This window comes from Equus przewalskii, chromosome 20 (genome assembly GCF_037783145.1).
Source record: "Equus przewalskii isolate Varuska chromosome 20, EquPr2, whole genome shotgun sequence".
Lineage (NCBI taxonomy): Eukaryota > Metazoa > Chordata > Mammalia > Perissodactyla > Equidae > Equus > Equus przewalskii.
Genome location: NC_091850.1, coordinates 3,663,251 through 3,686,571, shown reverse-complemented (window position 1 = coordinate 3,686,571; position 23,321 = coordinate 3,663,251). Strand labels below are relative to the sequence as shown.

Genomic DNA, 23,321 nt, shown 5'->3' with positions numbered 1-23,321 from the left:
TCCCTCTCCCAGGAAGCCCGCCCTCCAGGGAGAGGCCCTCCTCTCCCAGCGGTATCTCTCCCTCTGGCTCAGCCCTGGCCCCATGGGGCTGGGAGTGTCTGTGTCTAGCTCTGTCTTGCCCAGATTGGGGGTCCCTCAGGTATAGGGCTGAATCTGAGGTCTCTCACCACCCCCAGCATTACCTAACACAAGGCTGGGCAGTAGGGGATGACAGGAGTTGTTTAGTGAACGAAATCTTTAGCCTGGTATCTGAGGCCTGGTGTAATCTGACTTGGTAAACTCGTATTCATCCTAAAAAACCCATGTCACATGCCTTCCTCCATGTTCCAGGCAGCATTTACTGGGAAGACAATTTTGGAGGCTGAGACAGGACACACAGGGCTTACGATGACTCCCTGTACTCCCAACATCGTGGCCTCTTCCCCGAGTCTTCCTTTGGCCTCTGGGAGGCAGTGAGGTGCGGGGGTTCCCAGCCAGCATTAGTAGTTAGGGTATGGATTCAGTAGATTTCCCCAGGTAGGAAGACATCGCTATAGGAAGTCTCTCCAAAACCAGTGCTCTATACCTGCGGGCACCAAAGGACAGCGCCCCGCATGTAGTGGCTTTTGGCGCCAGTCTTCCTCCAGTTCCAACGGGCAACTCAATCGAGGGGAGCGGGCCCTTTAAGAGGCGAACACGGGGGCAGGGCTCAAGTCAAACCCCGCCCCGGGAGAGAGGGTGGGGCGGGCCCGAGTCTCAGTGCGCCTGCGCAGTGTCCACGCGGTTCCGGGTCCAGCTCTTGGTTTCCGGAGCTGTTCGCAGAGAAACTGAGGTTCGGAGAGGAAGCGATCGTCCCCGTAAGCCCACGGGAAACTTGTTTCCCTTCTTGGCCCTGCTGTGAAAGGCCTGACCCCTGGTCATTGGCAGTTACCCCGAATCCCCCAATTTTTCTGGCAAGTGGGTGATCAAGGCGACATTTAGGACTGGAGCGGCGGGGCAGTGACGGTTCTTGCCCCGTGTTCTAGGTGAGGACGAGTAGGCTCAGAGACGTGGACAAGGTCGCGCCGCTGCGGCTGCGTTGGCTCCGGGATTTGAACCCGGGACAGCCCAACTCAGACCTTCGATGCCCTGTGGAGCCCAGATGACCCACTCTTTGGTTTGTCCAGACACAGTGAGTAGGTGAGAGCCTGGGGGGCCTGGGCAGTGGCGGGCGGGGCTCTTGGCCTGGGCTTGAGTCTCCGGTGGACAGAGCCAGGGAAGGGGGAGCCGAGGGTGCGGCCCGGCGGGGGGCCGTGGGGCCCTTGGTGCTGGGCTCAGGCCCTTTCCTCGTCCTAATTCTGGTACCACCAGGGTGAGTTCTGTGCTGAATCGCAACACGAGGCAGTTTGGAAAGAAGCACCTGTTCGACCAGGATGAGGAGACGTGCTGGAACTCGGACCAGGTGAGGCATCTCTCCTTGGACCCTCCATCCCTCGTGTGAATCAGATTCTGGGGTCCAGGGTACCTTGAGAACTTTGGGGTGCCCCAGCTGGGTACAGTCAGGTTGGCCAGAGAGGGAACATGTGCTAACTGCGTCTCCTCCTCCCCGGCATCAACTGTGTGAATGAGACAGGTATAGCAGGGCCCTGAGCCTGGAGTAACCTTGGGCCTCAGTTTCCTGTCGGCTTCTAGGGCCCCTCCCAGTGGGTGATACTGGAGTTTCCCCAGCGCGTCTGTGTCTCCCAGCTGCAGATCCAGTTCCAGGGGGGCTTCTCCAGTCACCGGGGCTGCCTGGAAGGTACTGGAATGCCCTGGAAGGTGGGGGTTTAGAGGGGGTACCCTGGCCTTACAGTCTGCCTCTTTCTCCACTGCAGGTTCCCAGGGGAGTGAGGCTCTTGGCAAGATTGTGGACTTCTACCCGGAGGACAACAACTCACTTCAGATATCCTGCCCCAGCCTCTGGGGTGGGGTGGTCTGTGCCTCTGAAAGCTGTAGGCCCTGGCATATGACCTTGAGCAAGTGGCCTCTGGGCCTCCAAGGCTTCATCTGTAAAATGGGCTGATAATCACCTATTCTGTGTAAGAGCCTCAGAGGGGCCCACACCATGCTGGGTCACCCAGCTCATTAGTAGTGTCTGAATTGGGACTGGGTGAGGGCTGAGGGTAGGTAGGATATGACAAGCCACCTGTTTCCTTTGACTGCCCGCGCTCACACCTTCCCTGTGCCAGCTGCTGACGTAGACCGGCTGAAGGTGACGTTTGAGGACGCCACTGACTTTTTTGGCCGTGTGGTCATCTACCACCTGCGGGTGCTGGGGGAGAAGGTATGAACCCACTGGGCCACTGCCTCTTCCTGGAAGCCCTTGGGGAAGCACAGCCAAGTCCTTCAAGTTCTGCACAGAAGGTTTATTGGCTCCTCTTGGGAAGGGCCCCCTCCCACCGTCTGTCCAGGAGCTGCCTTTGAAGCCAGTTCTGGGTTCCCCCAGCTCTGGGTCAACCGTTTCGTTCCCTGAATGTCTGAGTCCCCGGCAGGTGGCCTTCACTCGGGATCGGTGGGTACCAGGTTGCTCTGGAAGAGTTTAAGGATGTGGTTCTCGATCGCTTGTTGCACTGGAAACAGGACAGGCAGAAGGTGGGCCATGGACTGACTGAGGGCTGCGGAGGCACAGGCCAACCTGCAGCCTCCCCTTGGGGGCGAACTGGAGCCTCCCAGCCCTGGAATCTGGATGGAGGATCCACTCGCACTGGGAAACACACGCCACTCCCAGAGCACAGCTGGGAAGACAGAGGCCCCCATCCCAGAAACCTCAACTTCCCCTAAGTTTGTAAAAATGCATTTTGGAGGCTTTTCAGAGTCATAAAAATATTTCTTAGCAAACAATTGCCAAATTGTGACTTTTATGAAAAGACAAGAGGGGCTGTGAGAAATGACTTCTGCCCCAATAAACTCCTCGAAGGGAGGAGGGGAAATTTCTCAAGCCCTCCATTTCCCCCACGACCCTGAGGGTCGGTTCTAGTGAAGATGCCCCCTTTTATGGATGGGGAAGCTGAAGGGGGAAGTGGAGAATCAGCCTGGGGTCTGCCTGCGGCCCTGGCTCCCACACACCTCCTGCCACGGAGAGGGCTGCCCCCATGGCCTCAGGCACAGTGGCCCAGCCCCCTCCCTCCTGGCGTCCTCACCCTGCCAGGCCTCTGAGTGCCCTGTTCTTCCAGCCTGAACCATCCCCTCCCTCCCCTTGGGTCCCCAGGAAGCCCTCCCTGCCCCCCACCCCTCCTTGGGCTGGGCCAGGGCTCCTTTGAGCCTCCCACCCGCAGTGCCCAGGTTGCCCTGAGAGCTGAGACTAGGACATGCCCAGGCCAGGTGCACAGTGGCACTCGACATTTGCTAACACAAACATTCTCACTGCCAACGTCTGACAGCCGAGGGGGATATCCTGTGTACCCCTCTGTGGTCACCCTGCCTCCAGCACCCTGTCAATGCCCTGTGTGTCTCAGGCCAACCTTTCCGGTATCCCAGGGCCACAGCGAGGTCCATCGGGGTGTAGCCAGAGTCAGCCTCGGTGGTGAGATCAGCTCCTCGGGCTGCAAAACAAAGCAGGTGCTACAGCGGGGCTCAGGAGGACCAGTAACTGCCCCACAAGATGCAGCCACAAGTCTGCTGGTTGTCTGCATGGCCTTGGACAGAGCCTGAGCTCTCCAAAGAATGTGGCCAATAGCATCCCCCCACTCCAGGGTCCCTGAGGCACAGAGGGTGTAGGTGCTCGAACCAGGCAGGCAGACCCCTATGCTATCCGACCACCTCCTGTCCCCAGATCCATCCTCTGGGAAAAGTAGGCAGTGACTGTCCATCCAAGAGCTGTTCAAGTAGAGCTCGGACCCCTCCCTGGCCCTCAGGATTCTGCAGAGCCAGCCTCTACTCCCACTCACCCAGCAAGGCCTCGACACACTTAACATGGTTCCCACGCACGGCGTACAGCAGTGGCGTACCTCCATTCTGTTAGGGGCAGGGGCGGGGGCAACCAACACTCTGTCTTTTCCAGATTCTCACAACACCCTGCACCCTCCAATTTAATGTGGTTCCTCCTCCTGCTCATCACCTGGCCTGTCTAGCTCTTCCTTTGGGTCTCAACTTAGATACTCCCCCTTCCAAGAAGCCCTCCCTGACCTCCCTTGGTGGTACAGGCCGTCTCTGGGCTTTTGCAGCTGTCTGTGCGCCTGCCATCACAGTGTTATTCACTACATCTCAGCTGACTGTTTATGTGTTGGCTCCCCGCCCCAAACTGGAAGTTTTGTGAGGCTTGGGAATGGGTCTGTCTTGTGTTCTCAGCAACCCTGGTACCCCTGAAGTGCCCAGGACAGGGTGGGGGAGGCACCTCACCCAGTCGTAGATGTTGATGTCCACGTCACGCTCAAGTAGCAGCCCCACGATGTCCGTGTAGCCACCTGTACTGGCCAGTGACAGGGCACTCTCCCGCTCCTTGGCTAGGATGTGGGGGTCAGCACCCTGGGGCAAGCAGAGGGGGCAATGACAGAAGGGAGGGCAGAGGGAGCAGTGGTGGGAGAAGTGAGGGCATCCCCTGAATCCTGGTGTCCCCATGGCAGCCTCGTCTTACAGACATGGCACCAGCAGACTCAGCCGAGACCTGGCCCGCCCTTGAGTCCCTGGGAAGTCACCAGCTGGGCCGGGACGCACCCACTCGAGCAAGAAGCGGACGGTCTCAATTTCTCCGAAGGCCGAGGCCCAGATGAGGGGAGTGAAGCCGCGCTCGTCCGGCTTGTTGATGAGGTTGTCGCCTGGCAGGAGGGGGTGGTACCACTGGGCTGCACCCTGCCCACTCTCCCCAGTGCTGCGGGAGTGGGACGGCGCAGGCGGTTGGGGTCAGAGGTAGGGGAAGCACACATGTAGATGCAAAATATGGACAGGTCCAACATGTCTAGACAGGTGCCCACCTGGAGGCTCAGGCCATGTCAGCACCGACATGCACACAGCATGCATGGTCAGGCAGGCACGGACACAACGGTGACGAACATGCACACACACCTTTCCTCAGATGCTCCTTCAGCTGGCTCAGCTCCCCCTGGGCCGCAAGCTGGTGGATGGACAGGGCTGGGGGCCAGAGAGAGGCAGAGTCCTCACCCCTCCGATCTCCGCTCTGTGCCTCAGTTTATCCCTGTCTGAAGTTGCTCCTCCCAGCCCCTGCCTCCACCACCCCTCCTCCCCTTGGGGACTGGGGGCCCACTCACAGTCCAGGGTGGCCGGGAGGGCTGAGACCTCGTTCCCCCGCTGCCGGTTGGTGAGGGTCGTGGAGTGCTTGAGGGAGCTGCCTGCTGAGAGAGAGGAAGGGCCTCAGTTTCCCCTCAGTATATGTCACTGGGGCTTCAGGCCAGAACCTGGGGGCTTGGAGCTGCCAAAGACAGTGCCTGACCCCACCATCCACCATCCACTTCTTCCACTCTCCCGGATGCCCAGGGTGTGCATTTCTCCTCCGCTTGGGCAATGTTCTGGGCAAGAGACCAAGCCGCTGCTCTCCAGGGGCCTGTGGATGAGTGAGGGAGTCAGAGAGAAACAGAGAAACAGAATGAAAGCTCAGGCTGAAACAATGTTCAAGAGAAATGGAAAGCAGGTGGAAGGAGGTAGCAAGAAAGGAGGGCAGGCAGCGAGTCCATTTTAGACAAGGTGGTCAGGGAGGGCTTCTCCAAGGAGGCGACACTAACTGAACTCAGCTAGGTGAAGAAGCCAGCCCTGGGAAGAGGTGTGGGAAGAGCATTCCACACAGGGGGAACGGCAGGGACAAAGGCCCTGGGAGGACTGAGTTAGACATAGTCAAGGGCTCCAGTCAAAACAAATCCTCAGATCCTCAATAAGTTAAACACAGAATTACCAACTGACCCAGAAATTCCATTCCCAGGAGTCTACCCCAAAGAGTTGAAATCAGGTGTTTAGAAGAAAACTTTACACAAGTGTTCACAGCAGCACTAGTCACTATCGCCAAAAGGGGAATAACCCAAGTGTCCATCAATGGATGAATGAATAAACAAAATGTGGTCCATCCACACAATGGAATAGTACTCAGCCATGAAAAGGAATGAAGCTCTGACACATGCTACAATATGGACGCACCTCAAAAACAATATGGTACGTGAAAGAGGCCGGACACAAAAGGTCACATAGTGTGTGATTCCATTTACATGAAATGTCCAGAACAGGGAAATCCATAGAAAAGAGAAAACAAATTCATGGTTGCCAGGGACTTACGGGAGAGAGGGATGGGAGTGACTGCTTAGTTGATATGGGATTTCTTTTTTGGGTGTGATAAAAATATTCTGGGACTACAGATAGAGGTGGGGGTTACACAACATTGTGAATGTACTTACTGCCACTAAATTGAATGTAATTCTGGTTAAAATGGTAACTTTTATGTTATGTGGATTTTACCACAATGAAAAAAACAAATAAGCGATCCCTCATTGGGTGGAGAGGAAAGACCCGCACTGGGTAGCGGGCCATACACAGAAATCCCGTCTTAGGTCTGACACTCCACCATCTGCACATCCCAGAGGCTGGAGCCCAGGACAGTATCCTACCCTGAGGTGAGGAGGCGCCAGCATCGGGCTCAGGATTCCCAGACTCCGGAGTACAGGGGAAGAGACTGAGGACTACAGTGTCGGAGCCATCGGGGGCCTCATCCCCAGGGTCTTCAGGGTCTCCAAATTCTGGGGTGGGGGGCTGCTGGGTCAGGTTGAGGTCCTCTGCAGGCTGGGTGGGCTCCATGGGAGAAGCTGGGGGAAGCGCCAAAAGGGGAGAGATGGCAATAATTATCAACAGCTTTTATTAAGTAAGCACCGACCGCATACCTGGCCTTGCACAGTGAGGGTGGGTAAAAGGGGTCAGCCAGGGAAATGAGACCAGAGTCCAACTGCTTTTCAGGTCCACTCCTCTCCACCACCAGGGCACATATAACATACACTACTTAAAAGCCCTAGCTCTGGGGTCAGCTATCTAGGTTCGAATCCCTCCACTTACAGGCTGTGAGAACTTGGGCACGTGACTTAACTACTCTGAGCCTCAGTTTCCTCATAAATAAAGTGGGGAAATTAGGTCTAAAAGAAGTCACGTCAGTAAACAGGTGAGCAGGGGGCCTCATATACGGGCACGAGCACAGCTTGATAAATGTTCTCTGTGGTTATTTTGCGGGGGCTGTTCGCAGAATGAGTGAGGGCTCAACAAAGATGTGACTGGTCCCATCTCATCTGCCCCTCCCAAACAGATCCAGGAGGTCCACTCACCTCCCACGGGCCTCCTCTGTCGCTCCGCGCAGCAAGCCCGGGTCCCCCAAAACTTGGGGGCCCAATTCACGAACTTTTCTCCTCCAACTGCTGTAGGGGAGAGCGAGCTGGCGCCTGGACCCTCAGCGCCCTAGCTTCTTCTGCCAGGACAGAGAGCAACTTGATACGCGACCGCTACCCCTACCCCAGAGCTCCCCCACTGCGCCTGCGCACCCCCGTCTCCCAAAAGTGCGGAAGGGCCGAGGAGCGGGAGCTGCTTCTGGCCCTTTAAGTTTTGGGGGAGGGGCGTGGTTTCCGCCTGTGCCCGAGCAATGCAGTTGCGCCTGCGCGTTCTTGTCCCCGTGGCTCAGATGGGAGCCCCTCTCTGTCGGAGAGGGGTGGGCTGGACCTCAGAGGATTTCACGGCCACTGTTTTCCCTCACCCTCAGCTCCGCCCACACGTCTTTCCAGAGGGAGCCAATCAGCTCCACCTTCGGGCGAATGGGCGGGGCTTTCTTCAGGCGGAGGGCGGGAGGGAAGCAGGCAGGGCGTCTGGGATTTAAAGGGGCGACGCCATTGCCGGCGCCTCCCATAACAATGTTCCCTGTGCAGTCTTGGGCGCTCATGAGGATGTGCAGGGATTTGGTGGCAGCGGGGAGGGTACAAGGAGGGCGTTTATACAGCCCGAAGTGAGCGCTGTGTGGCGTGTTCCCCCATTTCGTCTGCTTCCAGAAAAGGGGATTCGGGAAGCGAGAACACCCTTACCCCTCCCCCGCCTAGGTGTCCCTCCTGGAGCTTCAGGAGGTCTCCGCCCCCTCCTCACCCGCCTCCGAGTGTGGCTCCTTCCCCAGTCTCCCACTCACGGTCCCTCTTCTGTCTGGGTAGACGGAGGAGCAGGGAGGGTAGGCCACTTGGTTACCGGAACTGAGTCAGGGCGGCGTCCGGTTTTGCAGGGGAAGGTTTAGGCAGCGGTCTCCATCCCCAGACTTCCGGTGGCAGTCCTCGGGATCGGGGCGCTGTCGCTATGGAGGAACCAGAGATGCAGCTCAAGGGGAAGAAAGGTGGTGCGGGCCCCGAGAGGGACGGAGGGGCGGCCGGACGGAGGGCGGGAAGGGGCGAAGGCGCGGAGGGAGCGTGCGGGGCAGTGATTGAACTGCTGTGGAATCCCGGTTTGGCCGCTGACTAGTTTTGAAACCTTTAGAAAGTCTCGGTGCCTCGGTTTTGTCATCTTAGAAAGGGGAGCGCAATAGTCTTCCTCCCACCTCCCATAGGATTGTTGTGAGAATTCAATAATCCGATATTTGTAAAGCATTGGAGGAACGCCTGGGGCGTGGCCATGGCCTGTGTATTGTTTCCTACGTATTTACGCGTTTGTGTATGTTTACGTTGGCTTATCAAATATTTGTAAGTCACAGAGTTACAAATTACAAAATGCCACGAACTGTTTTTAAGTTATACAGGTGTTTGTTATTTTTTTAGTTAATTATTTAGAAGGCTCAAGTACACCGAATTCCATCTCCTTCTTAACAACACCGTGAGGTGTAAGGTATTACTATGCGCAATTTCACACCGAGGAAACCTAAGAGGGTAAGGGGGCACAGTTTGGAGGTGGCAGGGTGGGCTCTGCCCCACTCGTTACAGCAGTGAGCTGGAGAGATTCCCTGCCTCTCTCGACTCCCAGACACACCAGGGTGCTGTCTCTTGCCAGCCACACTGCACTGGGCAATAGCACCCGGTCCATCTCTGCAGCAAACCTCGAGATGGGTACCGTTATCCCATTTTTACAGATGAGGAAACTGAGGCTCAGAGAAGCCCCTGCCCTCATGAATCCAAGCTTTAATTTCTTTTTTTCTGTAAACATGTAACCTAATAAAGAATGAGAATTTAAGTATAAGAGAAATGAACAAGGTGTTGAGGTCAAGAATGAGGTGGAAGGGATATCTGATTAAGCCTGGTGATCAGATCAGGGAAGGCCTTGCCCAGGTGACATTTGAGCTGAAGGATGAAAAGAACCCAGTGGGGGGAGGGTGTATGAGTGGTGGGAAAAACAGATGCAAAGGCCCTGAGGTGGCGAAGTGTTTAGAGCTGTGTTGCAACACACTCTATAGCTACTAGTCACAGTATTTGTGGGTATTTAATTAAAATTAGGTAAAATTTGATTTCTGAGTCACGTTTCAAGTGCTCAGTAGCCACACGTGGTTAGCGGCTACCAAATTGGCCGGTATAGATTATAGAACTTTTCCATCATCTCAGAAAGTGCTTTTGTATAGTGCTGAGAGTGTCCGAGGAATAGCCAGGAGGCCGTTGTGCCTGGGGTGGAGGGCGAGGAGGGCAGGGAGGTCAACAGCAGGCAAAACATGCAGGGCATTGTGGGCTATGCTAAGTAGGTGGATTTTATTCTCTGGCTGATGGGAGCCATGGGAGAGTTTCAAGCAAGGAAGGGACATATCTGATATGTTCATTAGGAGCTCACTCCATCTGAAGTCTGGAGATCAGACTGTTGGCAGGAGGGGACACAGGGAGACCAGGGAGGAACTGAATCTGGCATCCAGGTGGGAGGTGGACCAGTGGGGACAGGGTAATGGTAAGAATGAGTGAGATTTAGGCTTTGTTTTGTGGCAGAACCAGCAGGATCTGCTCTTGGATGGGAGGGTGTAGATGACCAGCTGGCTGGGAATGCCGTTTGTTGACGCATACCCTGGGATGAGGATTTGTGTGTAATTTACTTACCAGGAGAACCCCACAGGGGAGAGTAGGAAACAGGACAGGGCCAGGGAGGAGGCTGAGCAATGAGCAACCTCAGGTAAAATTCCATGGCGGGAGGACTCAGCCTGATCCCAGAGGGGAGCTCAGGGGCATGAGTCATGCCTCTGATACACAGCTCGGGTCACGGGTTTTCATACGCTTCCCTAGTCAGTCATGGCAGAGGCCACCCAGGGATGTAAACTTTCAGGCATTTTCAGGTCCAGTAACCAGTGGGCATCCTCTGAAGAAGAATCTCAGATGTGGTCACTGGGGTAAATGGAATTTGGGGGCATCTGAGTGGGTGGCAGCAGTGTCCACTACAAGTGGGTTCGGGCGGGGAGAGATTATGAGTTCACTCGGTGCATTAACATCATCGAGATTGAGATCCTTCTGTGACTCCCAGACAGACTTGTCCAGCTCTGCTGTGACCATCTCCTTCAACCCATCACTGGGGACACAGGTGACCCAGCTGCTGGGGGAGACACTGGACACTCCTGTCTGCTCTGGCTGGATTCATAGGTTGAGGAATCAGGAGTCTGATGCTTTGTCCCTTTGTCCTCCCTGTTCCTGTGTCCCCCTCCCCAACACCCCACCTGCTGGCTGACTCTCAATCCTGGATCCAGTCACGGACAAGTTTACCGAGAGCATCTATGTCTTGGCCAATGAGCCGTCGGTGGCCCTGTACCGCCTGCAGGAGCACGTGCGCCGTTCACTGCCTGAGCTGGCCCAGCACAAGGTGAGCCCTGCCTGCCCCTGCCTCCCACCTCCCCCAGGGTCCGCACCTCATGAGCTGGGGCCTGCAGTGTGGAGCAAGGGCTACTGGGATAAGAGTCAAGGCTGGGACACCAGCAAGGAGGCACATGGTCATTGAGCCAAGTTGGGGTCATGGGTAGACATATCTGGGGCAGATTTTGAAGGAGAGGACAGTAGGATCTGTGTTAGTTGTGACCTGTGTACAAAGGAGGCAGCCATGCAAAGACCAGAGGGAAGGGCATGCCAGGCGGAGGGAACAGCCAGTGCAAAGGCCCTGAAGGGTGACGGCCAAGTGTTCACAGCAAGCCCAACTGGTGTGGGAGGGGAGTTGTAGGAGGAAAAGTCAGGAGCTGGAGGGGACCTATCTCTGTGGCCGTGGTTTTCAGTGATTGGGTGCTCCATCCCACAGAGCTGGGAGGATAGCCTTCTGAGTGGCAGCCCTTCCTGCTAAAAGCACTCCCCCTCCCCACAGGCCGACATGCAGCGATGGGAGGAGCAGAGCCAGGGCGCCATCTATACAGTGGAGTATGCCTGCAGGTGAGCACCGCAGACTCCCCACCATGCCCTAGCCTCCTGGATGCTCAGGGCCCCCAGCCAGCTGTCCAGTGAGCCCTGCCCTTCCAAACCCATCTGAGTGGAGGCATGTGGATCTCAACTCACCTGGCTGTGTGGTGGGTTCCAGCCCCAGCCTGCTTCTTACCATTTGCCCTGCACCCGTGTGCCTCTGGCAGGCTTCTTCCTTGCACTGAGCCCCTCCCTATCTGTCACAAGAATGGCTGATAAGTATTTTGGGAGGTGCCACCCAGGCAGGGAGCTGGCCCCACTAGGGGCTGGCATTTCCCCCTCATAGCCCGGACCACAGACTGGCTGCTAGGGTGGATGGCAGCTGGGGGCTGGGCCAAAGAATGAATACGGCTGTTTATTTTTTAATTTATACTTATTTCCAATTTTTTATTGCGGTAAAATACATAAACATAAAATTTATCATCTTAACCACTTTTTTTTTTTTTTGCTTTTTCTCCCCAAATCTCCCCAGTACATAGCTGTAGATTCTAGTTGTAGATCCTTCTAGTGGTGGCATGTGGGATGCCGCCTCAACATGGCCTGATCAGTGGTGCCATGTCCGCGCCCACCATCCGAACTGGTGAACCTGGGCCGCTGAAGTGGAGCACGCAAACTTAACCACTCAGCCATGGGGCCGGCCCCTTAACCACTTTTAAGTGTACAATTCAGTGTTATTAAATGCACTCCTAATGTTGTGCAGCCATCCCCACCATCCATTTCCAAGACTTGTTCATCATCCCAAACTGAAACTGTCCCCATTAAACACTAACTCCCCATCCACCTCCCTCAGCCCCAGCCTCCATCCTACTTTCTCTCTCTGTGAATCTGACTCCTCTAGGGACCTTGTATAAGTGGAATCATGCAGTATTTGTCCCTTTTGTAACTGGCTTATTTCCCTGAGCATAATGTCCTTATGGTTCATCCATGCTATACCATGTGTCAGAATTTTCTTCCCTTTTAAGGCTGAATAATAATCTGTCGTATAGATGGACCGAGTTGTGTTTATCTGTTCATCTGTCGATGGACCCATGGGTTGCTTCCATGTTTTAGCTATTGTGAATAGAGCTGTTGTGAACATGGGTATACCATTTATTTTTGTTTAACTTTTTCAGAATCTCCAGATTGTTTTTAATTTTCCCAAGGGAAAGGTGTGCCTGCCAGTGAGAAGCAGTCGCTGGTGTTTCTTTCTGTTACTGCAGCCGTGCCGGCCTGGCCTCCTGCCCTGCCGTCCATTCCCCGTGCCTGTATTTAACGCCGTGGCTGGGCTGTTTGCCTCGGGAGTTGGGTGACTCTGTAGAAGTGCCAACTGCCTCTGGCTTGGGCTGTGGGTCATTTTGGTGGAAGCTGGATGCAGCTGGGGAGCCATGGGGTTTGCTTGCCTCTTGCTGTTTGGTTGTGTGGACAAAGGTTCCTAGACAGGAAGTCCTCCTGCTGGTGGCACTGAGCTGGGTGTTCTGCCATCAGCAGCCTTGGCCCCTCCACTGGGCCTGGGGGTGACCCAGACAGATGCCGTCTTCCTGAGGATGGTGGTCACAGACACCTTCCTTAGCTCAAGAAAAGAAATGAGTGTCTCTCTTTTGGCTGCTGGACCGCTCCTGGACGGCTGTGAGCTCATCAGCAAGGCCCAGGTTCAAGGAAGGACATGTCAAAGTCTGTACTTTCTCCCATTTTCTCTAGCTGCACTGTCCAGTGCAGGAGCCCCAGGCCATAGGTGGGTGTTCACATTTAAAATTTTAACGCATTAAAATGAAATAAGATGAAAGAGTTAGCTCCTCAGTCTTGCTAGCCACATTTCAAGTACTGAGCAGCCCTCTCAGTAAAGAACATCATATTCCAGAAAGTTCCACTGGACTGCACTGGGCTCAGCAGGGGGCCAGTGTGCTCTGGGCACTCTCTTTAGGGAGATGTGAATTTCTCTAATGCTAGAAGACCATGTTTTCCTTTGTGGACATGAAAGAGCCCTTATCTTTTAGTTGTTTGAAGTGCCTTACGCAGTGTTAATGGTTGGTGTAAAACTGAAAGATGTTATAGTGGTAGGTTGTTGGGGTAAACTATTCAACAGTGAGCTTATATTGGAGAGCTTGTTGTCGAGGTGGGCCATCAAGCACGAGTCCCTGACTGATAACAAATGGGAGTGATTTTTCTTCTGTCTTTAATAGGACTTTAAAACAACACTTCTATTTTTGCTGCAGATGCTGTTGCCCGGTGACTTTCTGGCATTAGCCAGGCCCCGAGTGCCGCTGGAAGGGATGTTTGCATTAGACAGTCGGCAGTGTGGCACCAGCACGGGGCTCTCGCAGCTCGGCAGTAGTTCCCCCTGAGGGTGATGAGTTATCCCGGTTCCGCGTAACTTAGCTCCAGAGCTTTTTACAGTCGAGTTAACCAGCTTCCTTCAGGGGCAGGCATAGGTTATCTAAGAGGAAAGCAGGATGTGCTTGAGCCCATCTTTGCCTGCTTACAGCTCCTTCAGGGATGATAGATGGGCTAGTGGTGGTGAGGTAAAGGTTGCGTCTTGCTACCCAGTGCTCTGTCACTTGTCATCTGGGCGTAGCAGGGAAGTCTAAACTTGAAGCCCATGGTGAGCCCTCAGGGAGTCCTGCAGAACTCCCCGAGGAGCCTGCTGAGCGTCCAGCCCATACAGGGCCCCCACTGAGCTCTGGTGGGGGGATACACCGGCAGGCGCCAGGAGGGGAGGGTGAAGCAGGGCAGCACCAACCGGCTCCATCCTCCCATTTCAGCGCCGTGAAGAACCTTGTGGACAGTAGCGTCTACTTCCGCAGCGTGGAGGGTCTCCTGAAACAGGCCATCAGTATCCGGGACCACATGAACGCCGCCACCCAGGGCCACAGGTAGCTCCCAGGACCACCTGCCCCTGCTGCTCTCAGCCTCCTCACTGTAAGGACCTTCACCGCTCAGCCAGGAACTGCCACTTCTTGCTCCTTTCCTTGTTTCCTGGTGTCTGGTGACTTCTCTTGTCCTTTGGCGTCTGTAGTGGGAGGGTTGTGCGGGAGTTCAGTCACTCAGCACGCAGGTCCCAAGCTCTGCTCTGTGCCTAGCCCTAGGCTGGGCGCTGAGAACACAGCAGTGACCGAGACAGATGTGCTCATGGTCTCACGGGGAGACACACAACAAGCAGATAAACATAGAACAGACAGTAGCATTTCAGACATGTGTAAAGGAGGAAAAGGGATGTGGGGGTCTCCATGAGAGGCGGCAGAGGTGCAAGCAGAGGCCTGAACCACATGTGCATGGAGATGACCAGGGGACGGTGTTCCAGGTGGGGCAGTGGCGAGGGCAGGGCCCTGGGTCTGGTGAGCTGGGTGTGTTGCAGGAACATCTAGGAGGTGGGTGTTGCTGGAGCCGGTGAGCAAGGGGGAGACGGGGTCGGGAGGTGGGCCTCACCAGCAGCAGGGAAGGGTGCCCAGAGCTGAAGGAGGCTTTGAGCCAAGGACCAGATGGTCTGAAAATGAAAAGCACTCACAGTCCTTGCACAGTGGGGAAAGAGGTTATCATTATAACTTAATAAACACGTTTGAACACGCATGCACATGCTGTAAGCCATAACTCTACCTTGAGATGTGTCTGGCTCCTGCAGTTGAGTTCTGGTGTGCCTGTCTCCTATGAGGCATTTAGAAGGAAAAAAAATCTGTGGCACTGTTTCTGAGAACTAAGACATGAGAACTGTCAAAAACAAAAGGGCCTTGAGAATGTGTAGGAATGGATGTGTACCACTCTTCCCTCTGAGAGTGGTGTGACGAGGTTCACCTGGGTTCGTTTGCATTCAGTGACTGTCTGGCTCTGGCCACTCTGCCATGAGTTGGTGAGAGCATCAGAACCAGAGTTCACTGTGTAAAGCAGCTTGCACAGCGCCCTGCACATGGTAGGGCCTCAAAAAGCTATAGCTTTTTACTTTCAATTCATGGTTTCCCAAGTGCTTTCAAATGCCCTGTTTGTGCCGGCTGTTGCAAAAATGCACTGTGCTTCTGAAAGATGCTAGTAGCAGCTTGAGGTGCTGCTAACACCTCTCTTTGCAAGCCCTGTGGGTTTGAAGCACCCAGTCCTTCGTGAGTCCCAGGCATGACCTCTCTAGCGGGTGGCTGGTCCCATTCTTCCAGAGGATGCCCTGAAGGCTGAAGCCAGGAGTCCTAGGGGACCAGAGGGTGCCTGAACCCACCCTCCAGTCTAGTTGAGCAGGCCTCATGGCCTCTCACCTGGGCCTCATGGATGCTGCACATGTTTTGTTCCAGCCCTGAGGAACTGCCCCCGCCCTCTTCCACCTGAACCCAGAAGAGACTCGGAGGTGCTTCGGCCCCTCCAACCCAGGTCAGTGCCGATGGGGCTGCAAGCCTCCCTGTGCTGCGGCCTCTGAACTAACCCACCCTCGGTGCCCAAGAAGGACCGGCTTGTCTAACCACTCGGGCTTTCTCGCTGAGCTTGTAGGATGGTTTCATCAGTGGGAGGTTGCAGTCAGGGGGACCTTGTGCCCTCTGCTGCTTAGGGCTGTCGTCAGCCCATCTCCCTTGTGCTCTGTCTGCCAACATCCTGCCCCTTATCAGGCCACAAGTCTTGTCCCATCCCAAGGACACCACCAGGACAGAGAGGGGAGCCCACATTTCCCCTGCTCTGCCATGTGCCACCTGCTTGCTTTACCCACACACATTATCTCAGGCAGAGCCCAGCATGGTGGTTACCCACCCAGCTCTGGAATCCTTGCTCCAGCAATGACTCTGCTGTGTGACCCTGAACAAGCCCCTCCCCACTCTGGTCTCTGCTTTTCCCTTCTGTCAGAGTGGCTCATCCGGCGGCAGAGAAGGGCTGCTCTGTACAGTGGTGTGTGTTGTAGCAGTCAGTGACTGCTGCGTGACCAACTGTCCCCAAACTTAGTGGCATATAGCACCATCATTGCCTGCTCACGATTCTGTGATTTGAGCTGGGAAGTTCTGCTGGTCTCACCTGGGGGCCACTCATGTGGCACTAATCAGAGCTCAAAGGGGCTGGATAGGCAGGGGTGGCCTTGCTCACACATCTGGCTCTTGACCAGTGCTATTGGGTGTGGGGTCCAGTGTTCCACGTGGCCTCTCCAGCAGGCCAGCCCGGGCTTCTCCTGGTGGCTGGGCACCCAGTGCCCATGTGCTCACCAGCCTCTGCTGGCTTCCTGTTTGCCCATGTCCCATTGCTCAAGGCCAGTCATGTGGCTTGGCCCAGGACCAGACAGGGGAGGACTGCAGGAGGGTGTCAGTCCTGGGAGGTGTGATTGACTGTATGAGGAGAGTGTGGCACCAAGAAAGGCCTGGCATATTGTCACTCTGTGCCCGTGCAGGGCAGACCCCGCAGATCTGGGGTGCCCAAGGGACTTAGTGAGCTCCTGGCTTGTGTCGCACTCTGAGCCCCCTGCCCATGTGTTGTGATGGTGCTGTGTGCTGTGGATGCCCTTTCAGAGGGTCAGGGAGGCATGGGTGGGGACAGGGGCCCCACAGCCCCAGAGCAGCAGCTCGCAGGGCCAAGAGGCAGCAGAGTTCACGTGTGCAGTCTGAGAGAGCTTATACAGCACCTGCTCTGGGCCAGGCTTAGTTCCAGGCCTAGGAGTGGTGAGGAATCCTGCAGGCTGTGAGACCACCTGGTGGGCATCTGGGAGGGCCTGGAGCAGGAGGGGCTGCCAAGGGTGTCAGCGGGCCACCTCAATGCTGCACACAGTGTTGCCCACCAGCCCTGGGCCCATACCCCACCTACTCCCCCATCCCCTCCCCCTCACGGTGGTTGCTCCCCCTCTCACGCTTCAAGAATGCTGCCCTCCCCATGCCCTGGGTCATCTGCTGTTCCTCTACTGCTGTGCCCCCTCAGAACAAAACAAATGCTCTATGCCTCCTGATCATGCTTTTGTCCCTACAGACCTTGCACCCCACTCCCCCCCCACGCCCCGCTCAGGGCCTTCCACCCGCACTTTTCCTCAAAGCACCCCTGCCCCCTGTCCCCTGACCCATCACCGTGGGTGATGACCTTCACTGGGTCAAGTGGTGGCCTCCCCTGGCCTCTGATCTCACCTGCCTCTTCAGTCCCAGAGCCCTGAACACAGCCCCATTTTACAGAAGAGGAGCAGCCTCAAAGAGGCAAGGCAGGTCACCACTCTCGACTGGAAGTGCCAGAAATCACATCCAGACCCTCTAACCCTCAGGTTTCACCTCTTCCCCAGGCCCCGCCCAACCTCCTGCCTCAGGTACCGCCTCATCAGGGCGACCCTGCAGCCCTGGGGGTCTCTCAGACCTCACCCTGACCCTCGCCCCCCAGCCTGACTAAAGCTGGGCCCTTGGACGCAGCCTTGTGGTACCTGGCAGGGAATGAAGACTGAGCACGTGTGGCCAGCACATTTCTCCTGCTCCTGACCAGAGCCTCCAGGCCAGCCATGAATGTCCTGAGACAAGGCTTTGCTGCCCCTGGATTCTTACCTGCCCCGCATCGGCATGGACACAGCTGTGGCCCCTTGGACCAATAATTGCCACCATGATAATCCCGAGCATGCACCCAGTATGTGCCCAGCACTGCACTGGGGGCAAGGGTCACCTGTCATCCTCAGACAGCCCTGTAGGGCAGGTGTCACCCCTAAATACAGATGGGAAAAGAGAGGCTCTGAGAGGTTACATGACGTGTGCAAGGTCACACAGCTAGAGAAAAGTGGACCCTGGCCTGGTTTGGTCCCAGCTCTGCCTCTGACATGCTATGTGACATATGCTTACCCTCTCTGGTCCTCCATTTCTCCATCAGGACAAGGGAGGCTGGCCTGGACCTTCTCTACAAGCTGAGGTGGACATTCATGCACCTGCCTACCTGGCCTGCTTCCTGCCTTGAGGAAAAATGCCCAGCCCAGGCTCAGGTCATACAGAGACCACCTCTAGCTGCAGGGGTAGATGGCCAGCAAATCAGAGCCCCTCATCTCCCAGGTCACAGTGACTGGTTTGAGATGGGCGTATGACCCAATGAGAGTTCTTCCCTGAGAATTTTGCTGGAAGCGTGGGAAAGTTAGCATCTTCTCATCAGGGTTGTTGAGCTGGGCGGACGGAAGGGGATACCTGAGAACATTGCATGGGGCCCTGGATCCAGCTGTACCTGACACCAGAAAATCTCAAATTTTTAGTTTCATGAGTCCCTGAATTACTATATTTGCCAAAATTGCTTTGAGTCCGTTTCTGCTGCCTGCAGAAGAGCCCACCCCGATCCCTGCAAATTCTGAGCCTAGGAGATCATGGTCCACAGTTTGCACACCTCCAAGGCCAGTTGTGTGCCAAGGAAGTGTCCAACAAAATGTATCAGGAAGATTAGAATGGAGTTGTGTGGGGTATAGCCATGGTGGGTCCCAGGCCCACTGATCTGGGAGGATCCCCCAGCTTGGCACTGTGAGGTGGTTGGGAGAGGGGCGGCTAAGGCTGGGGGCACCCTAGGAGAGACAGAGAGGGTCCTGGGGGGTGTCAGGGGTGTGGAGGGGGCCTGAGGGCCTGGGAGAGGGTTCAGGGACACAGGAGATGTCAAGAAAGGCCTGCCTTGCACCACCAGGGAGTGGGGGTCAGTCCTCTCCCTCTCCTTCTAGGGTATATAGGGGGCCTCTCTGCCGCCATCCTGCCTCCCCACTGCACCAGCTCAGTTTAGGGGGAGGGAGGAGCCTCGGGTCCACACCATTTGAAGCCCTGACTGGTGTGTGGCCTCTGCAGTGTCACTCTGCCTCTCCTCGCCTGCTCTGAAAGCACCTCTCCTTGTCAATCAGTCTTTCTACCTGTCCACCATACAGCCATTTATCCAGCAAACGTTGACTGCCCTCTGTGGATGTAGCCCTGCCCAGGGGATGCCCTGGTGAGCAAGACGGGCCAGCCCTGATTCCAGGGCTCAGACCTTGGACAGACGGGCAGCTAAGTGAGATAATTGTATGCTACATCCCAGGTGCTGTGAGCTAGTGGGAGGCCCCAAACCCTCCCAGGGCTCCCTGTCACCGGAAGCCCACTGGAAGAGACGTCAGCCAGCGGTTAATAGCTGCGCAAAGAGGTCTGAGCAGAACTCGGGGCTGCCAGATTCTGCACAACCCCAGGGTACGAGGGCTAGCGCGGGTGCTGGCTAATTTGCATCTCGTTTGCATGCTGGTTCTCGGCCTTCCCGCCTGGAGAATGCCCTGCCCTGGACTGCCGCCAGGGGGCGCAAGAGACAAAGCCGTGGCCGGGCACTCGGCCGCGGAGCGGTCATTGTCGGCAGGCCTCGCCGCCCTCGCCGCCGGTCGCGGTGGGAGCATTGTGACCCTGCACCCTTTTTCACCCCATACATCCTCACTCCCATTTTTCAGAGGGCGAACTAAGGCTCCGCGAGGCCAGGTTACCCAGCAGGAGCTCGCATCTGCCCTCACGTGCTCTTGGACGCTCGCTGGACGCCTCCCCTCCTCACCCAAGCGAGGACTTGCTCCCTTCAGAGCTGCAGAGATAGGTGGATAGCTGGGAGAGAGGCAGTGAACTCCCCGTGCCCTGGGGCACTGAAGCACCCACGAGCGTGGGGGCCACCTGGAAGGGATCCCAGACTTGTGTAAAATGTGCCCCCCACCCCTTTCAAATCCATGGATGAGGTAAAAAGAAGCCAAAAGGGCAGTGATTGGCGCCTGGTTAGTCAGCAGTGGTCAGGACGGAAATGAAACTTTTGTCCTGGTTTTTATTTCAGCTCTGCTTTGTAGTCCCAGAGGGTTCCGCCCCTGGGAAGCCCCTTCCTAACCCTGCCACATCCCCTAGCCGGGCCTCTGGATGCCCCAAGCTTGGTCCCCATGCCCCTCCACCCCTCAGGTCCTCTCCAGGGCGCTAGTTCTTCAAGAAACCCATGAAGACACTCCTCTGATGCTGCCACACACTGGGCCTGGCCCTGAGTAGTCCCCCTCAGACACAGACACGGAATGGGACTCAGACATCCCCAAGCCCCTAGGTCAGCACTGGGCTGGAAGGAGGGACGGGGTGGAGGAACCCCAAATAGAAGGGGGATAGGGAAGGCTTTTGGAGGAGGGGACATTGGAGGTGGACCTTGAAACACTCCCCCCCCCCCCCAGGAGGAAGGGCTGCTGTTGTTCCCACTTTTCACATAAGCAAACAGGCTCAGAAGGGAGAAGTGACTGGCCTGAGGTCACACAGTGAGTGGGAGTCAGAGATGGGATAAGTTGTCTGACCCTGAAGCCCTACCCACTGTACTACACTGTCCCTGCCATGGAGGGTCCTTTAAAGCCTTCCCCTGCTGCAGTGTGGGAGAAGATCTGGAGGAGGAGGCTTGGGGGGAGCAGCTTGTCCACTTCCCCACCCTCCCACCCCTGCCTCCTCCTTCACCTCCCCCATCTTCCCAGTCCCCTTCCCAGGACCACCCTCTGGCCCTTCCACCCCCTTCTCCCCCCAAACCTCCCCTCCACCCTCCAACCACTTACTCCAGCAATTTAGGGTATCCCCTCATCTGAGAAGACTCCTAACTGCCCTGATGGGGGACAGGGGTCCACGCAGAGTGACACAGCTGGTGACATGGGAGGTTATGGGACAGGAACAGGGGCAAAGGCAAAAAGGAGGAGCCGTTATAGGAAACGGTGTGAGTGATAGAAGATGGAATCAATCAGAATGGGAAGGCAGCATGGAGTGTGAGTGGTGGGAGGGGGTGACGTGGGAGGGTAGGAACAGAGGAGGGAGCCCAAATGGTGGGAGGGGCAGCGGGTAGAGGACATGGGGGGCAACCTCAGCCGACTCATGGGGGGCCCTTCCTGCCATGCCCCAGCTGCTCCCAGAGCTGCTCCAGCTGCCACCCTCACGTAACCAGAGCCTGCCTGTTGCATCAGAGGCGGGCAGGCGGCCGCAGGTAAACAGAGCAGCCCTCGGGGGGCCTGGGGCTCCCCAGCCACCTCCATGCTCCCCAAGCTTCGTTCTGCACCTTGGAGCTGAGGCAGAAGCCCCCAGCCAGGCCTGGGCTCTGGTGTATCCTTGGGACACTGATTGTCTGGCGTTGGGCCCTGAGGGGCAGGGGCGGGGGGGGGGAGGGGACGTAGGATCCCTGATCTCCACCTCCTTATGACAGAGTGTGAACCCTAGTTTTTATGTCCAAAGAGAAAGCTGTGCCCAGACTAGGGATCCAAACTGCCCGTGTCACAGATGGGTAAATTGAGTTGTGGGGAGAGGACCAAATGTCTCAGTACCCCTGTTCCCTTCCTCAGTGTCCCCCACACACTGACATCTCCACATGCTCCCTCCTGAGTCCAGGGGTCTAGCCATTTCCTGTTGTCTTCTGAGAAGGTGGACACCACACAGCCATTGCAACCTGCCTGCTCTCCCCCTTCATCTGCCCCACATCGACCCTTTCCTCTTTATCCCCAAGCCTCTACCTGTGCACCCAGCCCAATCAGCTCCACTTACTGCTCTGGCTTCACCACTCTCATCTCCCTCCACCAAAGAATGCTCTGCAGTCTTCCTTTGCACCTTTGCAAATGCTGTTTCCTCTTGGAAAACTCTTCTCCCAGTGGCAAACTCCTTTTCATACTTCAAGGCCCAGTACAAATACCCCCTTTTCTGGGAAGCCCTCCTCTGGCCCAGGCCTGACTCCACAGGGCTGCAGGGAGTGTGTGGTGGCTCTGCCTCCTCCAGACTGGGGGCTTCTTCAGGATTACCCAGTCCAAAATAATCTTCATCCTGTAATTTTTTTCACATTGATTCACTCACCACGACCACAACCTCACCCCATCCCACTTTGGGCCTGGACCCCTGCTGGGTGGTTCTGGCATCCTAGGGAGGAGGTCCAGTCCTGGAAGCCTCCCCCTGCCCCAGCTGACCTTTGAAGTGGAGGAGGGCACTCAGCAGCCCGGGGTCTGTCACCCTCCTGTTGAGGCATACAGGGTCACACATCCCGCAGAAGGCACAGCTGGGCAAGGCCACACAGGTGACCCCAGGGCCCCTTTCTGCAGTCTCTCCATTTGGGTGAGAGTAAGGGTCAGTGTTGGCTGCGAGAAGGGCTTGGTCCTCTTGGGGCCGTCAGGGTCCAGGGTCGGAGTTATATTTCAATCAGTTTGGAGTAAGTCCGGGGTTGGGGCCAGCAGTAGTTAGAGACAGGGTTCAAATAAGCGTCAGGGTCACCGTTGGGTTAGGGTCAGGGTCAGCAGTAAGGTCAGGGGCGCCCAGTGAGGGCGAAGGAAAGCCTGGCGAGTCTGATCCAGCTTCCCTCCTCTGAGTCCTCCTCCCTCCTTATTCAACTCCCATCTCAGAGTCTTCCCGCGTGTGAGTCCCGGGCCCCTAACTCCAGGGGCGGGGCCACGCCCAAGTGGCCGCCCACCACAGCCCACGGGCACGCCCTCTACGCAAATGAACCCGCCCCGTCCAATCAGCTCCCGGGGGCGGGGCCTCCCGCTCTGGAGGCACCTGCGGCCGCCCGGCATCCGGAGCTCTGTGCCGCCGCCGGTCGGTGCGCGAGCCTCCGCGGGCCCAGGCCGAGCAGGTGCGTGTCGCGTCGGACAGAGGCTTGCGCGGTGTCCTTTGAACTGCATCTGTGGGATGGGTTGGGTTGGAGGTCTGAGTGTGCTGCTGTGCGTCGGAAAGTTGTGTGTCTAAGAGGTGTGTGTCCTAAGATTGTGAGTCTGAGAGGTTGTGTGTCCGAGGGGTTGTGTCCAAAGGGTGTGTGTCCGAGGGGGAGGGTGTGTCCAAGGGGTTGTGAGTCCAAGGGTTGTGTTTCTGAGACATCGTATGTCCAGGGGTTGTGTGTCCAAATGGTGTGTGTCTGAGGGTTTTGATGTCACTTAGGGAGTTGTGTGTCCAAAGTCGTGGTGCCGTGAGCCCCTGTTATGTGTCTTTGAGCTGTGTGTCTGTGAGCTGCAGTGTCCTCCCTTCCCTGGGCACACCCCTTTGCACATCCTGGAGGCCCCTGTGCACAACCCCATGCCATCCTGCTGTGGATGTGCCCTGGTGTGTCACAGCCCCAGACCCTCGTGTGGCATGACCATCCACATGTGCCTGTGACCACCATGACCCTCACTGGCCCCATGGAGTCTGCACCTCATGTAGTGAA

General features: G+C 56.3%; 4 protein-coding genes across 17 annotated transcripts in view; 3 read left to right on the top strand and 1 right to left on the bottom strand.

The window, feature by feature from the left end:
- Positions 1–690: 690 nt before the first annotated feature.
- Positions 691–2,838, top strand: NR2C2AP (nuclear receptor 2C2 associated protein). Of its 5 annotated transcripts, none has more exons than XM_070586717.1 (7): positions 691–811; positions 1,005–1,158; positions 1,330–1,420; positions 1,705–1,756; positions 1,833–1,900; positions 2,171–2,281; positions 2,578–2,838. In XM_070586717.1, the coding sequence occupies exons 2-7, from the start codon at positions 1,103–1,105 to the stop codon at positions 2,776–2,778; spliced, it is 579 nt and encodes a 192-aa protein (XP_070442818.1). In that variant the 5' UTR covers positions 691–811; positions 1,005–1,102; the 3' UTR covers positions 2,779–2,838. The 5 variants fall into 5 exon arrangements, with proteins under 5 accessions (XP_070442818.1, XP_008537479.1, XP_008537480.1 ...); XM_008539257.2 differs by having other exon boundaries at positions 1,651–1,756; XM_008539258.2 differs by having other exon boundaries at positions 733–836.
- Positions 2,349–8,165, bottom strand: RFXANK (regulatory factor X associated ankyrin containing protein). 8 transcript variants are annotated; one of them, XM_070586710.1, is made up of 10 exons: positions 8,047–8,165; positions 7,245–7,384; positions 6,543–6,737; positions 5,202–5,285; positions 4,999–5,064; positions 4,651–4,751; positions 4,336–4,461; positions 3,885–3,951; positions 3,459–3,539; positions 2,349–2,567 (listed from the first exon to the last, which is right to left on the bottom strand). In XM_070586710.1, the coding sequence occupies exons 3-10, from the start codon at positions 6,727–6,729 to the stop codon at positions 2,497–2,499; spliced, it is 783 nt and encodes a 260-aa protein (XP_070442811.1). In that variant the 5' UTR covers positions 6,730–6,737; positions 7,245–7,384; positions 8,047–8,165; the 3' UTR covers positions 2,349–2,496. The 8 variants fall into 8 exon arrangements, with proteins under 8 accessions (XP_070442811.1, XP_070442813.1, XP_070442814.1 ...); XM_070586712.1 differs by having other exon boundaries at positions 5,202–5,282; XM_070586713.1 differs by having other exon boundaries at positions 5,202–5,282; positions 8,087–8,154.
- The window catches only part of BORCS8 (BLOC-1 related complex subunit 8), a 27,181-nt gene continuing 11,586 nt past the window's right edge, over positions 7,727–23,321 (top strand). Inside the window, exons 1-6 of one of the 3 annotated variants that reach the window (XM_008539254.2) lie at positions 7,727–8,284; positions 10,592–10,704; positions 11,194–11,258; positions 14,024–14,134; positions 15,533–15,608; positions 18,045–18,452. In XM_008539254.2, the coding sequence (XP_008537476.1) occupies positions 8,248–8,284; positions 10,592–10,704; positions 11,194–11,258; positions 14,024–14,134; positions 15,533–15,566 (360 nt within the window). In that variant the 5' untranslated portion in view covers positions 7,727–8,247 and the 3' untranslated portion in view covers positions 15,567–15,608; positions 18,045–18,452. Of the gene's footprint in view, positions 8,285–10,591; positions 10,705–11,193; positions 11,259–14,023; positions 14,135–15,532; positions 15,609–17,475; positions 18,453–23,321 lie in introns of those variants that run through there. The other 2 variants (XM_008539253.2, XM_008539255.2) reach the window with 2 other exon arrangements.
- Positions 15,553–23,321, top strand: part of MEF2B (myocyte enhancer factor 2B) — a 23,398-nt gene continuing 15,629 nt past the window's right edge. Inside the window, exon 1 of the mRNA XM_070586708.1 lies at positions 15,553–15,608. The gene's annotated coding sequence lies outside the window, so the exon portion shown is untranslated. The remainder of the gene's footprint in view (positions 15,609–23,321) is intronic.

Excerpts from the sequence above, each read along its gene's own strand:
- RFXANK (XM_070586710.1), bottom strand. The coding sequence starts at position 6,729 with ATGGAGCCCACCCAGCCTGCAGAGGACCTCAACCTGACCCAGCAGCCC. Across the intron at positions 4,752-4,998 it reads GAAGGAGCATCTGAGGAAAG|GCGACAACCTCATCAACAAG; the intron begins GTGTGTGTGCAT and ends CCCTCCTGCCAG. Across the intron at positions 4,462-4,650 it reads TCCGCTTCTTGCTCGAGTGG|GGTGCTGACCCCCACATCCT; the intron begins GTGCGTCCCGGC and ends TGCTTGCCCCAG.
- NR2C2AP (XM_008539257.2), top strand. The coding sequence starts at position 1,103 with ATGCCCTGTGGAGCCCAGATGACCCACTCTTTGGTTTGTCCAGACACA. Across the intron at positions 1,421-1,650 it reads CGTGCTGGAACTCGGACCAG|GGCCCCTCCCAGTGGGTGAT; the intron begins GTGAGGCATCTC and ends GTCGGCTTCTAG. Across the intron at positions 2,282-2,577 it reads TGCGGGTGCTGGGGGAGAAG|GACAGGCAGAAGGTGGGCCA; the intron begins GTATGAACCCAC and ends CACTGGAAACAG.